At 36.8% G+C, this 14,617-nt stretch overlaps 1 protein-coding gene across 2 annotated transcripts; it reads right to left on the bottom strand.

The window, feature by feature from the left end:
- Positions 1–2,803: 2,803 nt before the first annotated feature.
- LOC5568748 (methyltransferase-like protein) lies at positions 2,804–13,156 on the bottom strand. Of its 2 annotated transcripts, none has more exons than XM_001658078.2 (4): positions 13,009–13,156; positions 12,806–12,939; positions 3,198–3,767; positions 2,804–3,137 (listed from the first exon to the last, which is right to left on the bottom strand). In XM_001658078.2, exons 2-4 carry the CDS (start codon positions 12,937–12,939, stop codon positions 2,822–2,824), a joined length of 1,020 nt encoding a protein of 339 aa, XP_001658128.2. In that variant the 5' UTR covers positions 13,009–13,156; the 3' UTR covers positions 2,804–2,821. The 2 variants fall into 2 exon arrangements, with proteins under 2 accessions (XP_001658128.2, XP_001658129.2); XM_001658079.2 differs by having other exon boundaries at positions 12,646–12,939; positions 13,009–13,147.
- Between the last annotated feature and the right edge of the window lie 1,461 nt (positions 13,157–14,617).

The raw sequence follows: 14,617 nt of genomic DNA, 5'->3' as shown, positions 1-14,617 counted from the left end.
TCGTCCTGCTTCTCCTCAAGTCGCCTGTCGCGTTTTCATCTTCTCGCACCATCCATTTCATTCGTTTTCCTTCATCGTCCATACATCCATACAATCCCGTACACAGGCCATCAACTACTTTACGCATACCACTTTACTCATTCACGATCATCATCGATTCCAACACTGAACGAAAGCTCCAGCCTTACATTGAATGATTTGTAATACACAAGGCTGAAAATATTCATATTCCTTATTTTGAATGATTATAAAGGAATATGATGCCATGATGCATCCTCATGCATCTGAACAAAAATCATCCAATTATGAAATGACTTTTATTATATTTCCGTATGACAATAAGTAGACAGTTGAATTAAGACAACACAAATGAATACCATGCAATAACTGACGGATTTTTTTTTCTACCATGCTCCTAATCAAAAATCATTCAACTATCGTGTGAAACATCAGACGGAAAACTAACGATCCTAAACGTCAAATTGTTCTTGGAATGTTTACCAAAAAATGGTTGAAGCAGCGTGGTGTCCCTAGTTTTGCCTTTTGGATTTCACAGGTAATTTCATTTTATAAAGGATTTTTCCAGAATTATTTCTATAGAAATTATGTTTATTACTTTCAAGCTCGCATTCAAGTGTACGAAAACCACAAATCGAGCATGCCAAGGACTTTAGTTAGAATTAGCCTAAGTGGAGAAATATGTAATTCCTGGTTTAATGTGAATTTGTGATATTGTTAATTTACAATAAAATATAATGTGTATAAAACTATAACCGTTTGGTTATTGTTTGAAGACGATTTGTATAATTTTTATTGTTACCAAGCATGTAATGACGGTTGTTTACATTGATGTATGAAAATCATTCAAACTCGAGCATCTTTTGAAAGGATGAAAATACTTTCAAGATAGGATGATTTCCATACAGTGCGATTTGTAAACAGATGATTTCACCGGAGATGAAAATCATCTTGAATGTGTCTGAAAATAGGTATGGGGCTCGGATGAGGCAAAAATCATTCAATCTATGGCGGATGATTTCGTTCAGTGAATGTGACGCTCATTGACGTTCTTCGAACACATTCACAAATTTCCAGTTAGCTAAATTGTACACGCGTAATGAATTCTGAACAATCATACAGTTCATTCACTACAGTGTTCATCAACGGGTACAAACTCATCAGTATATAGATAAGGGTCGAATTTACAAATGAGGAGGCCCGGGGCCAAAAATTTGGAGGGGGCCTTTTACAGAAATCTTTTTGTTTTGTGCTGTAGAATGAACTAAAATATTGAAAGCTTAAAATATAGTTTCCCTAGAAACTAATAATGGTAATAATGGATGATATTTGGGCTCAGAAGTAAAGCAAGACAGAACAACAGACAGGGAAAATGATTTTCATTATAATTGACAGTTCAGTGCCCAGGGAAGTCAAGGAAATTTCCATTACGAAAAGATCCTGGACCGACCGGGAATCGAACCCAGACACCTTCAGCATGGCTTTGCTTTGTAGCCACGGGCTCTAACCACTCGGCTAAGGAAGGCCCAACACCAACTCAATGCCTACTTTTGTCGAATGTTACAAATATGCAGTTATGGGCAGTTCACGGGCCGCACAAAATGAAGCCGCGGGCCGTACTTTGGGCATGACTGATTTGAATGATTCGTGAGTGAGTCGCCCAACTCTGAACTTTCGCAAAATCAAGACCCGTAAATGCAGTACTTCCCAAACTGTGCGCCGCGGCGCCCTGGTGCGCCGTAGCACTTCTTCAGGGGCGCCGCAAATTAATTTGAAACTAACTCGGAAATGAGCTCATAATATTAGAAATCCTTTACAAAAATAATAGATTACCAATCATATGTGAAAAATATGATTGTTACACAGTTTAACTTGTATTCAACGATAAAATTTTTAAAAAATCGTTGGGACAACCGCTAAGCTAAGTATGCTGTTCCGCTCAAGAAAAGTAAACATTTGTTTAGCAGAATTGGTGAAGAAACTTTCTGAGCTCCATTTGGAATTTAATGCTATAAAAAACTTATTGTTAATATTTTTTTATTTTTTTTTTCTAAGTGTCCCGCATTATCGACAGTTTTTATAATCACATTTTCTTCAAAAGATAATCATTTTGAATGAACACTTTTACAATTTTTAATATCCACTTCAGGAATTTTTATGGAGGTACAATGAAGAGTTTTGTGAAATTTGATAGTTTTAGCCCTCATTTGATTGATTCCAAAAAAAAAATGGACGCATGTTGAAACATTGTGTATTTTTAGAAGTGCGTACATGTAAAAGTGATAGTCACACAAATTAGTAAAAGACAATCGATTCAATACATAAAACCAAACAATGCCGTTTTTAACATTAAATGAATTTTAACCTTTATTGATGGTAAAACTTGTAAGCTTGCTAACCCTCCAGTACAAATAAGATAAAGATGAATCGAAGCCAATCCTCAATTTTTCAAGAGCACAAATCTAGAGAACCAGATAACGGTTAAAGAGGAAATCTTGATCGATTGGTTACCACCAACGAAAGCTTGAGGTTTGGCTTCGAAGCATCTTCACCTTAATCTTTTCCAGTGATACTTCTTGGCTTTGGTCAAGTATGAGATATAGAGAAAACAAATAAAACAAAACTTATTTTATTAGTTATCACAAATGAAAAGGCTTTTCAAATTTCGCGTTTTCTATTTTGGTGCGCCGCGCCATTTCCAGAAAAATGGTAAATGCGCCACCATCTGAGAAGGTTTGGGAACCTCTGCGTAAATGGGATTTCTCTATCTACAAAACACGAGTCCTTTGGGGTACAAGACAATTTATTGCAAAGGCTTCCTAAACTTTACTTGCACCCACACGCGATACATCTTTAACATCTTTCCTCGATTGACTTGTAACCTACGGTCGACAATATTCTGCTCTTCAACAAGCCCTGCATTTTGAAAAAGTGTCCGCAATTCTTCCTGTGTGAAGAAATAAACTAAAGTGCCATCACCTCGCGCATAGAAATTCTCCTTCAGGCATTTCCCTGGTTTGAATCTCAACTGAGCCAAATCGTAACGACCGTAATCTCTGAGCAGCAGTTGTCCTCCCGGCTTTAGATAGCGACCAATTTGATTGGCGATATGTTGCATTCTGTGAAAGAATTTATGATGTTAACACATGATGGGACTAGATTCGAAACCTTTAACTTACCGCTCCGGATCAATTGCCGACAGAACAAATATCAGTACTATGATGTCGATACTGTTCTCCTCAAAGGGAACGTCCCAAGTTTCCGCTGTGGCATCCAGTACAAATGCTTCGCATCGCTTTTCGTCGAATTCTTTGCTTTCCTTTAAAATTTGTATTGCTTGCTTCGAGAAATCACTAGCGTAAATTTTCAAATTTTCCTCAATGCTATACTTAAGAATAGGGAAAACGGTATTGCCTACTCCACAACCAACTTCAAAAATGGTCCGCTGCCTATTCGGATCCACCGTTAATTGCGTTTCCGAACTGCATCCACTACCTTCGGTACCCTCGGGAAAAACTCGCTCCGGGGCGTCCTTGGTGTTTCTGGGGGCCAGTTCGGGAAACTCCGTGAACAGCCAATGACGATCCTTAAAGAATCGGTTCTGATGGATGCCGTAGAACTTGTCCCAATTCGAATCTGCTTCCAGTTCCAACTTCTCAGCATCTTGGACATTCATCTTAACGGTTGAATTCTTCTTGACGCCTTCCAAGGCTGCCTGTTCTTGCTCTTCGTCCCACTCAACGTTGTCCCTGGAAGTAAAATATGGCTGATTAGTGTCCTTCGAACGGAAAAGTAGGGCTGGTAGCGACCGATTGTTTTAAAAATAGGAACTTTAGGAACCTTATGCTTAGAAAGGAGACCAAATCGGAACCAAATAGAAACCATACAAGAATCAGAATAGGATTTTTTAGAAAATCTGGGCAGACATTTTTATGAATACTAGCTGGCGGTGATCAATCGGTTGAGTTTTAAGCACAAATAGGTGTTTGGTTTTCAGATGTGTGCTCTTAAAAATTTGAAGTTTAACTCAGATTAATTGTTTTTTTTTTCCTGAATTTTGTGAGAACAGAATTTGTTTTAAAAGTTTTTTTTATGAAAATGTATCAAGAAGTTCTGGTTATATTCTTCTATGTGTCATTGTGGATTTCTTTAGGAGTTTCTATTGAAATTCTTCTAGAATTTCTATACAACTTGCTCTAGTAGCTTCTAATGCAGTCTTATGACTCGAGGAGTTTCTTATGGCTTGAAATTGCTTTAGGAGTTCTTTCTACGAACTCTTTGGGAATTTCTGGAATTGATCAGGAAGTTCTTCTAAGACCTTCTAGTAGAATCTTTTAATTAATTGATCCTGAAACTTTTCAAGGAGTTTCTTGTGAAGTGCTCAAAAATTTCAGAGCTTTTTCGAAAATTGCTCAAATCCTCTTATAATTCTGTCACGATTTACTCAAAAAGATGTTCTTTATTTTAATATTTTCCCGGAGCTTGATGCACAACTGCTTTCGGACTTCAACTAGATATTATTTTTGGAATTCCTTATGCAATTTCCACAAGATCTTCTAATGATTTTTTTCCAAAAGTTTATAGTAAATTCCAGCCATAAATTATTTCATCGATACCAGCAAAACGATTCGCCGAAAACCAACAGCTGAGAATGTGGCTGCCTAACGAATCTCGGAACTTATTTTATCGAGATGTCCTGCCGTGAATCTCAATTCAGTCCCATCTGTAAAAAGTAGGCATTGAGAAAATTGGTTGGAAATTTTTTGAATTCGTTTTCCACGGGAATATTCAAAAATCTCAGAGGATTGAAACATGATCGAATATTAATGAAACTTTCATAATTCGCTTTTCACTACAATACTTTTCCGACAAAAATGTTGAAATGACCAAAATACGGTTCTTTTTTGCGTTACACTGGGCGGAAATCTGTAGTGGGACTGATATGCGGTTATTTTCATTATGGGACAATTTGACTTGCTATTTTTTCCTATTTTTCCGAACAAATCATATTATCTTATTATTGCATCTGAAAGAGCATTGGAAGACATGTTGAAGGTTGAACTCAACTCAATTTTGAAGAAAATACAGATGGGACTGACTTGCGATTCACGGCAGTGTCGGCAAACCAAATTTTTACCGAGATAGAGCTGTTGGATTCTCGGGAGTCCGATTATCGAGATCGATTTCTAAAAAAAATGTGCCGGAACCCAAAGTTTCAAAATTTTCCGTACCCTGGAACTATTTTTAAAACACGTCTGTAATAAGTTTGGAAATCACTTTTCAATATGTAAATTTTGAATTACGACAAGACTTACTTAATAATCTTGTATGCATTTTCTAAATATTTTTTATATTGAACTCCAGAAATTAATTCACATACTCCACCATTAGTTTTTCCAGGGTTTTCTCTTTAGTCTCTTCTCAAATTTCTCAAGATAATCATGCGTCTTCCAGTGGTTTATAACGTGATTTTACAATCGATTTCGCTAGGATTTTGAGCAAGATTTTGTTTGTATGACATCTTCATGAATTCTCCAGCGGTGCCCTCCACTGATTTCTGATCTCAGGAATATCTCCAAAGATACTGTTAGATTACTTCGGAAACTCTTCTCAAGATTCCTTCAAAAATCCATCAGAAATGTTTTGATGAATTTCCTAGAAGAACATCAAACCAGTGATCGGACTAAAGTCTGTAGTACTTGCTTATGGAAAACCTTAAATGAAATTTGGAAGAATTCTTATATATATTATTTCAAAAAATTGTCGAGAAATTATTGGAAGAACTGCTAGAATAATTCGTAGACGTCCATCCATCATTTCATCATTCCTAGTCGTCCATTCGAAATTCCTGGAAAAACAAATTGGAAGGAACTTGATGAGGGTTTATTGAGGAATTCCTGGAAGAGTTCTATACAGGTTTCCTGGAATAATCCCTGAAAGAATTTTGGAGCAATTCCTGAGACAATATATTGATGAGTTTGTGAAGAAATCCATATGAAAATGACTGGAAGAAAAACTAGAAAATCTGGCGTCAGAACTTGAGAAATTCTTCTAGGCCTGGAAAAAAATCATTGAACGATTTTATCTAAAAAACTCTACAACGAACCTTTGAAGATTTTCTTGCAAGAACTAGACATCTTCTAGAATACAGGGCTTTATTATTATTTATGTCTCTGTTTTTTATCAATGATCTCTCTAGTCTCTTTTTTTAGTCAAATTTTTTGTTCTCAGTGCAGTGAATTATGATTCGAAATACCTTACCAGGACTTTCCACAGGGATTACTCTAAAAATTGTATAAAACGTCCAGAATTTCCTTTAGAGTTTTAAAACAACTACTGTTATCCACCAATTTTCCAGTACTTACAGCGGGAAATAGAACATTTTACTACAGTAATTTTGGATTGCTCTTAGCAACGGGTGTTTTGCAATTTTCAAGGCTCTTTGCCTACAGCAGCGATAGGCGTGAGTTTCACTGGCTTCGCTGACTGCGATTGGCTTTGTTTGGCTACTGTAGAATGAAGTTCAGATTTTTTCCCAACCCTGCTTCCAAAAAAAAAAACCATGAATTTATTCCAGTTTTTGGAGAACTTCGTTAAGGGTTTTTCCATTAACCCCTACAAGGATTCTTACCGGAGTCCTTACGCCGATTTTTTCATTTATTTCTCCAACATATAATTACTTCGTGAATTCATCTACTGCTTATCACAAGAATTGTTCCAAAAATCCCCCAACAACTTCATCAGAAGGTAGGAAGCTTTTCCTCGCAACAGTTCATCAGGAATGACTATAATGGAAACAATCGATGAGAGAATGGATAGAAAAATCTTTGAAGAACATCCTGGAATAGAATTTGGAAAAATTTCAGAGTATACCCTGTGGATATTACTAGACGTAGTTGCATTGAACTTCCTTTAGCAAATTCTGGATAAATTTCTTTAAATATTCTTCAATCCACCGGAAGAAATTCGGAACGAGTTTGTAGAAATCTCTAGAGGAATTTCCGGACGTGTCTTAAAAAAAAAGAGACGAGTCACTCTCACCTCGAGTGACGTGAGACGACTAATGTTAATCAAATAGGAGCGAGTCGACAATTGTAACCTCATTCGACTAGTCTTACCTCACACGCCGCGCGAAATACGCACAAGACTTTCTGCATGAAAAAGAAGATCGAATAGGAACAAAAAAGAGACCGAAATGGAGTAAAAAACACCAAGAAAACAAAAATAATCCAAACAGGAATAGATTGCAAACTTCTTCTTTCTGGCGTTTACGTCCCCACTGGGACAGAGCCTGCTACTCAGCTTAGTGTTCTTATGAGCACTTCCACAGTTATTAACTAAGAGCTTACTATGCCGATGACCATTTTTGCATGTGTATATCGTGTGGCAGGTACGAAGATACTCTATGCCCTGGGAAGTCGAGAAAATTTCCAACCCGAAAAGATCCTCGACCGGTGGGATTCGAACCCACGACCCTCAGCTTGGTCATGCTGAATAGCTGCGCGTTTACCACTACGGCTATCTGGGTACCTGTTTTTAATAAAAAAAAAAGTTATTTTCAAAGAGATAAAATGCACATACACTCAAAAAAATCCACACGTCAAGGCTACGTGGAAAATCACGTGGATTCCAAAAAGATGAACTTTTCTCTAGTTTACCTGACGACGGTAACAATCACCTAGACGTAAATATGTATGAAATGAACCCTTAATAACATTTACTGTTGGAGAACATCACACTTACGTGAAAAGAACGTACGGGTGAATGAACCGAAATTTTGACAGTTCAACTTCTAGTTCATTCTTTGTCATGGTGGGTTTAAAAATGGCCGGTCGTTTGGAGAAATTGCAAGTTTGACTCCAAAACTTTCAAAACCGCATACAATATTTAAAAGATGATGGTAAGTAAACTTTGTTTTAAATAAACTTTAATTCTTTATTGATTTGTTTTTTGTTTCTTCTAGCTGAGCGGAGAGTGCAGTACTTTTAACGGCATCAAAAAGCGAATCACCTGCAAAGTATCCCGTTTCGGACGAAAGGCAGTATCGTCGACACGCAAAGATCTATTTTTTGCAAACCCATGCACCGGACTCAACGTTGGAAGCGGATCTGGTGGCCTACACTCAAAAAAATCCAAACGTCATTGCTACGTGAAAAATCACGTAGATCATTCCAAATTCATTTTACCTCCACTTCACCTGACTAAGATAAAGATCACTAAACCGTTCATAACCATCAAATAGTGACTCGGTAATGTTTACTGAGGTTACCTATCGTGCTTACGTGGAATTCACGTAGGTGCCTGAGTTCATTTTGACATCTGCATAGTGTACGTACATTCGGTGTTGAGCTCAAATCCTAAGATGGCGCCCGCTTGATTTTAGAAGAACTTCAGAAGCTGCTGCTGCTTAAAACCCTGTGTAAGATTGATTTCAAGGTAAATATGCTTTGAATACCGAAGAATCCGTGTATTACTTCATATTTTATACGTGATTTATAACCTCTATCAATTATAGCACGCGAAGGCTACAACAAGACAGACCAAACTTACAACATTGGGGAAACGAACAGGAATCAAAATGCTCAGATTGACAATAAAAATATCACAATCTTTTAAGTTTGTTTACATTTTCCAATTGGGAATTAGTTTTCTTCCAAAGCCTATTAGAAATAAGATTGGTCTTTATTACAGTTAAATTTAATGCAAAACCATCTAGGTCCTATTGAAACGCTTCGTAAAGGCTACCGGAAAATCCACGTAGCTCTTACGTTCAGCGACGGTGGAATGGACGAAGTTCAAAAGTTCATGCGTTCATTCTGGGCTACCTATGATTAACGTAAGAGCTACGTGAAAAGTGTGATGAAAAAAAAATCACGTATGTTTTCACGTAACAATGACGTTTGGATTATTTTGAGTGTATCTTCAGAGTCTGATCTGATACAAAGAAAAAAAAATTGCAACAGATTGTCTAATAGGAAACCAGGTTGTGTTTGAACGTAAACGTTGGGAAATTTTCTACATAACGAGATAGACGATTACTTTTCTTTTCAGGTGGATAGCCCCCGTATCATACTTTTGAAACGATCTCCTCGAAAACTATTCCCCAATAACACTATGTATTTGTATGTAGTTTATTCAAGCTTCCTTGAGGTTTGTAAATAGCAGGTGCTATAAAAATTTACAATAGGTACTGCAATGGGACCGTTATGCGTCTATTTTTCCCAATGGGACAACTCTACTTTATTTTTTCCGGTATTTTTCAGAATAAACCATTCATTTCTGCTAGGTATTCTGAAAGTACATGTTATGATTGACGTTTAGTAAGAAAATCTCTTTCTCCACAAAAATGCTCATGTGACACTTAGGTATGTATCCACCGGCAGTGTAGGTATAAGTTCTAAAGCCTGTCCACGATAAATTTCGGACACGGATGGCGGGTGTACCACAGAAAGTTCGAGAATTTTACAGAAAGAAGGATTAACATCCTTGTCAACTGTTTATTTTGTAGATATAACTCTTTTATTCTGAAATAAACAATTGTTTTGTTGAATTATGAGTAACTTTTTTTTGCTGCCATTATTTGGGTGTCCGAAATTTAACGTGGACAGGCTTTATATACCTTCATGAATTGAAATCATGGGATTTTTGGAAGATAGCTCCAAAAATTACTTTAGAGACTCCACCACGGATTGCTTCAAGAATTCCCCCACATATTCAACCAAAAACTTCTCATGATAATTCTGAAATCCAGTTCTCCAGATTTCCAATTAGCACAATTTCAATAATTCAAGCAATATTTTCCCTGACATGTATTGATTCCTTAGAATTTTCTCCAGAATTCGTTATTCAAAGATTCTAACTAATAATAATTTCTCTGAGGAGATACCTTTGGAATTTATTTCAGAGGAAATCCTATGATCTCTCCAGTCCAGCGATAATTTATTGAGAAATTTCCTAAGGAAGTTCTAAAATAACCCGGATTTTTCAGGAGATTTCACCAGGAGATCATCAAGGACACTTATTAGGACATCATTGGATAAATCTCAGGGAAAATTCGGAAAGTATCGCTTATGCAAATCCTATCGTAATGTCAGCCTTAATTACTGTAGATTTTTTTTTTCTTTTTTGTATGGTATTCAGTTGGAGCTGACAGCTTAACTTGTCAAGGCTGAACCCTCGGTCTGGCTTTTGCCAAGTTTCCCCTCTCAGTACTCAGACGGACTAGGCAATGGCGCCCACATGAACACTGTTTTTTATTAGTATTGTGACGTGGTAGTTTTTGAAAAGTACCCATATTCCCTTGCTTCTGAGAAAAGGAAGCATTATGAAAATCAGCAGCTCCATTAGAATTTGTTTGAAATAGTAGTGCATTACTAATACCACAGACAAACAGACGTCACACTCTCACCGATGTCCATCGACCACCTTTTTAACGGCCGATTCAAATATATGGTAGGTGGCCAATCCACCACCCGCAGCGCTCGCATCGTTTTTGTTCGCGTTTGACGTTTACACACTACCGCCATCTGTTGGTCCATCGGCCAAACACACCGATTTTAGCATTGGGCGTACATGTCATCGTGACTATGATTTTGATCAGGATTTGTTCTAAGTGTTACGTCTGTTTGTCTGTGCTAATACTGTCAAGTCGAAATGGTTTTTAATAATTTGTCATTCAAGTGCTATTCTGATTACTATTGCCTTTTACGTAAGATTTGAGTCTTAAATGTCAAGTGTCGTCAAGTCTTAACAAAATTAGGCTGTTTAGTAGTAGTTCTAGTTAATTTCATTTTTTGTTTTTTAAAGTATATATTGGTCATTACGTTCATATATCCTTAAAGAAAAAAGTCGCTTTCCTTGTCTGTTCAACAATTTTTCGAAACTAGCAAGTGTACCCTAATGATCGATCTCAGCGTCTTACTTTCCATAGTCATTTTTATAGTGAATATTAAAGAGTAAAGTTACCTTAGGCTTCTATTACAGTCTCCTACAAGATTCACTTTTCGGCGGCAAATGCAATGCTTCACAACGCCTACTTTCTACTTGTAAATTTTGCGAAAATGAAGCTGGAATTAGATTATTTATACCGCTGTTACAAATGAGGTATTTCTTATTATGGCAATGTAAAAACCATATTAAAATAAGATTGTCGCCACTTATTTCTACTCAGTGAATCTACTAGTCATTTTCCTAAGAGTTCCTAAGTATTCCCTACGTCGTATATGATAACGATGTATCTTGCTAGCTAATAGTAAGAGTGGCTACGGATCATTCTGGTTAGCAAAAGGCAAACTGAACGTCACCAATAGTATTAATGTCCACTTCGAATAGATTAATTATTTGAAATGGGCATCAATTCTATCAATGACGCAGAATGTCCGTTGGATCACATCCGAGATATTATTGCGTCTATGCCATATGAATTATGACGCGGCTTTAAGCAAAAAATGCCAAATGTGATACCACCACTACAGGTTACGCCTTTGGTTTCCATCATATGGGCTAATGGATTATGCCCTCTCATCGCGGCAAGGTCGCATAACCAAGGGGAGGGCAGCCTTAATTACTGTAGAAATTCCGGCTAAATTCTTGCGAGGATCTCTGAGAAACTTTCCAACTTTAGGAGATGATTTCTAAATAAAATATATTTTTTCGTGGAAAAAAAAACTAATGTAATACCTGGATGAAATCATGCAGGATTTTTTGAAGGCATTGCTTAAAATACATTAAACAGAATCTCCAAAAAAAACTTGTGTAGAAATGGTCGTAATAAATGCTGTAGTTTTTGTGTGGAAACTCAAACGAAATTTTGCAGAACCCATGGAGATTGCACTTGGTAAATTCCGTTCGAAAACAGTTTAGAAGAACTGCAGGAGTAATTCGTTAATGAAATGTTGGAGAAATTTCTAGATACATTTCTGTAGGAATTTTTGAGGAATTTCTAGAAAAGTTCTCAAAAGATTTCCTGGAAAAAGTTTCTAATTTATCCTAAGATAAAAAGTAAACGAATTCACGAATAAAATCATTTGAACTATGAACATATGAACTCCTTGAGTAAATCTTGTAGAAGTTCTTAATTTGATTTATAATTTTAACTTTATTATAAGCGATAAACTGTTAGTTGAACTTTACATCGGGTCAAGGAAACGAACGGATATTAAATTGAAAAACATTGGAGGGTAATCCATATTTCAAGTTACATTTAAGTGAACTATTAAAAACAAACAAAAGATTTAAAAAATGAAAACAACGATATTGAAATATTAGAAAAAATAGAAAAAAAAAAAAAACAAATTTCTTCTACAATTTTTTTTTCTAGTTCATGGAAACCCTTTGACGAATTTCCTCAGAAACTAAATAAATTTACTGCGAATAATCGAATATTTTGTTTCGAATATCAGTGCTTTTTTCACTACTAAAAATATATGGAACATGTCCAATAATTCCTGGTTGGATTTTGAATCATCGCAAGGAATAGAAGAATAGTGACTTCAATCACAATTATTGTGATTAAAAACGTAACTTTAGAGATTTTCCATTAAGAGACTTTTAGACTTGCATTAAAATAGAGACCAAGTATCTTAAAATCTGACCTGCTACCAGCCCTGTCGGAGAGTTATCACTAACCATGTATTAAAATCGAAAACCTTTGCAGGATCTTTAAGAAACCGTTCACCAATTCGAGGCTTCTTCCGGTACCGAGTGAATTCATAGTCACTATAAAATCTCAACGCGGGATAAGACTTTCTGGAACCACTGAGAAAGCGCACCCGGTAAAGAACCCTACCAAGCATTGTGCTGGAACACATCGTCCTCGTCCGACAGAAAGCGATTGCCAAATTGTGGCCGTTTGGATTTTACAGGAGCTTCTTCGTCTTCCGTTGCTGTGACCGGAGAAATCACGCTATTGCTTTCTTCCATCTAGAAACATTGAGGAAATAGTTCTATGTATGAATGGAAAAGCACTAAATTCTATAATAAAACACTAACCTGAACCCGTAGAATATAGCAGATGTAGAAACAGATCTGAGAAACTCAGATCCGAGCAACGTGTGACCAAAAACCGGCGACGGACTGACCACCCTCCCAGTTCCAACGCAAAAACAACAAACAAAATGATCTTGACAGACCAAGCGTTATGATTATCATTATTCACGGCGTTACGATTTTTGTCTCGAAGCACACGCAAAAAAATTGTGCGCTAAAAACTACCATTTTATGCGTAGTACGCACCTGAAACGTAATGCGCTCAAGTAAAATTTCTCTTTTTTACCAAAGTAATTTTGACAGCCGATACAGTAAGAGCAACGTGTCACTTTTACTTGCGGAATAATTGAGCGGCACATTTTTCCGTACGGAAAAGTGACAGCTCCATTTGATTTGTACAGCAGGCGTTACCGACGTTATGAAATCAACTCTACTTCTCAGCAGCGTACAGCTCAAGTAATTTCGGTAGCGGAATCATTCCTTGACCGTTTCTTGTCCTATCTTTTTGCACAGTACTTATGATCAGCGTACCGGCCATTAGGGGGTTAACTTAAGCGCTCGCACCGGCAATTTTCAGCAGACCAGATATGCGCTTGATTTTACCATGTCTGTTGTCGAAATCAGATTGTTGTAAATTATTTCTGTCAAATATATCAGAAATGTGGTGGGATGTACCGTAAACATAGTAAATTGGTCTGAAATTCTATGGTAGTTTCAAGAATGGGCGTAGTCAGCTACAATAGTAATTTTTACCACAGAATTTTTTCCCGTGCAGAATCGAAAATCTGAAAGAGGGTTGTGTAACTTCTCACCGAAAATTGTTTCCCCGAACGCCGTTTTCCAGAAAACCCCATGTTCCTGAAACAAATCTCGCGTAACTTTTCAAAATGGCCTATCTAACAATTCACACATTTCGAGTAAATCGAGCTTGAAGGTTGTGAAAATATATTTTGAAACTGTATCAAAATGAAACAATTTTTCCCCACTGTGTTGCTTGTAGAGGGAAGCAGTGTAATAGAGTTCAACGTATGAAATGAAATTTTGTCAATTTATTTGGAAATTACACTGAAATCTATAAAAAACATCAGATAGGACGTTTTGACCAAAAATATGTACATAGGATAAATCACATAGGTCGTTCTGTTTCAACAATTGTTACATTGGACATTCATTTCTGTTATTTTGTTTCAGTTATAGTAACATCGGATATTTTGATTTGAGCACACAACAATCATGTTTTATTTAATTTTTTATCCACGTGCGTTGAACTGCTTCAACATTCAAGTTGAACTGCTCATTTTGTTGCGGTGTGATAATCGCAGGCACCAGCTGTGCTTTGTTTTTATTCATTTGAAGAAGAGACGAATGACCTTCGGGTTAAAGTCTCTCACGAACAACAACAATTTGATTCATTCAATGCCACGCCGTCACTTTCCCCCCGTCTATGTGTCATATGTAACAACAGAAGGAGGGGAAACGTTGAGCTGTATTTGGGACTTTTTGCTTTCTCACTGTTTCTCTCTCAATATTCCCCCCGTTTCAATGCTGGTTTCGCCCACACTTGTTCGTGTGTGAGTTACCCACTGCACGACGGGTGGTGACGACTGTGTTG

The sequence above is a fragment of the Aedes aegypti genome, chromosome 2, assembly GCF_002204515.2.
Source record: "Aedes aegypti strain LVP_AGWG chromosome 2, AaegL5.0 Primary Assembly, whole genome shotgun sequence".
Lineage (NCBI taxonomy): Eukaryota > Metazoa > Arthropoda > Insecta > Diptera > Culicidae > Aedes > Aedes aegypti.
Note: the sequence above shows the minus strand (reverse complement) of the source record. Positions and strands in the feature narration are given on the sequence as shown.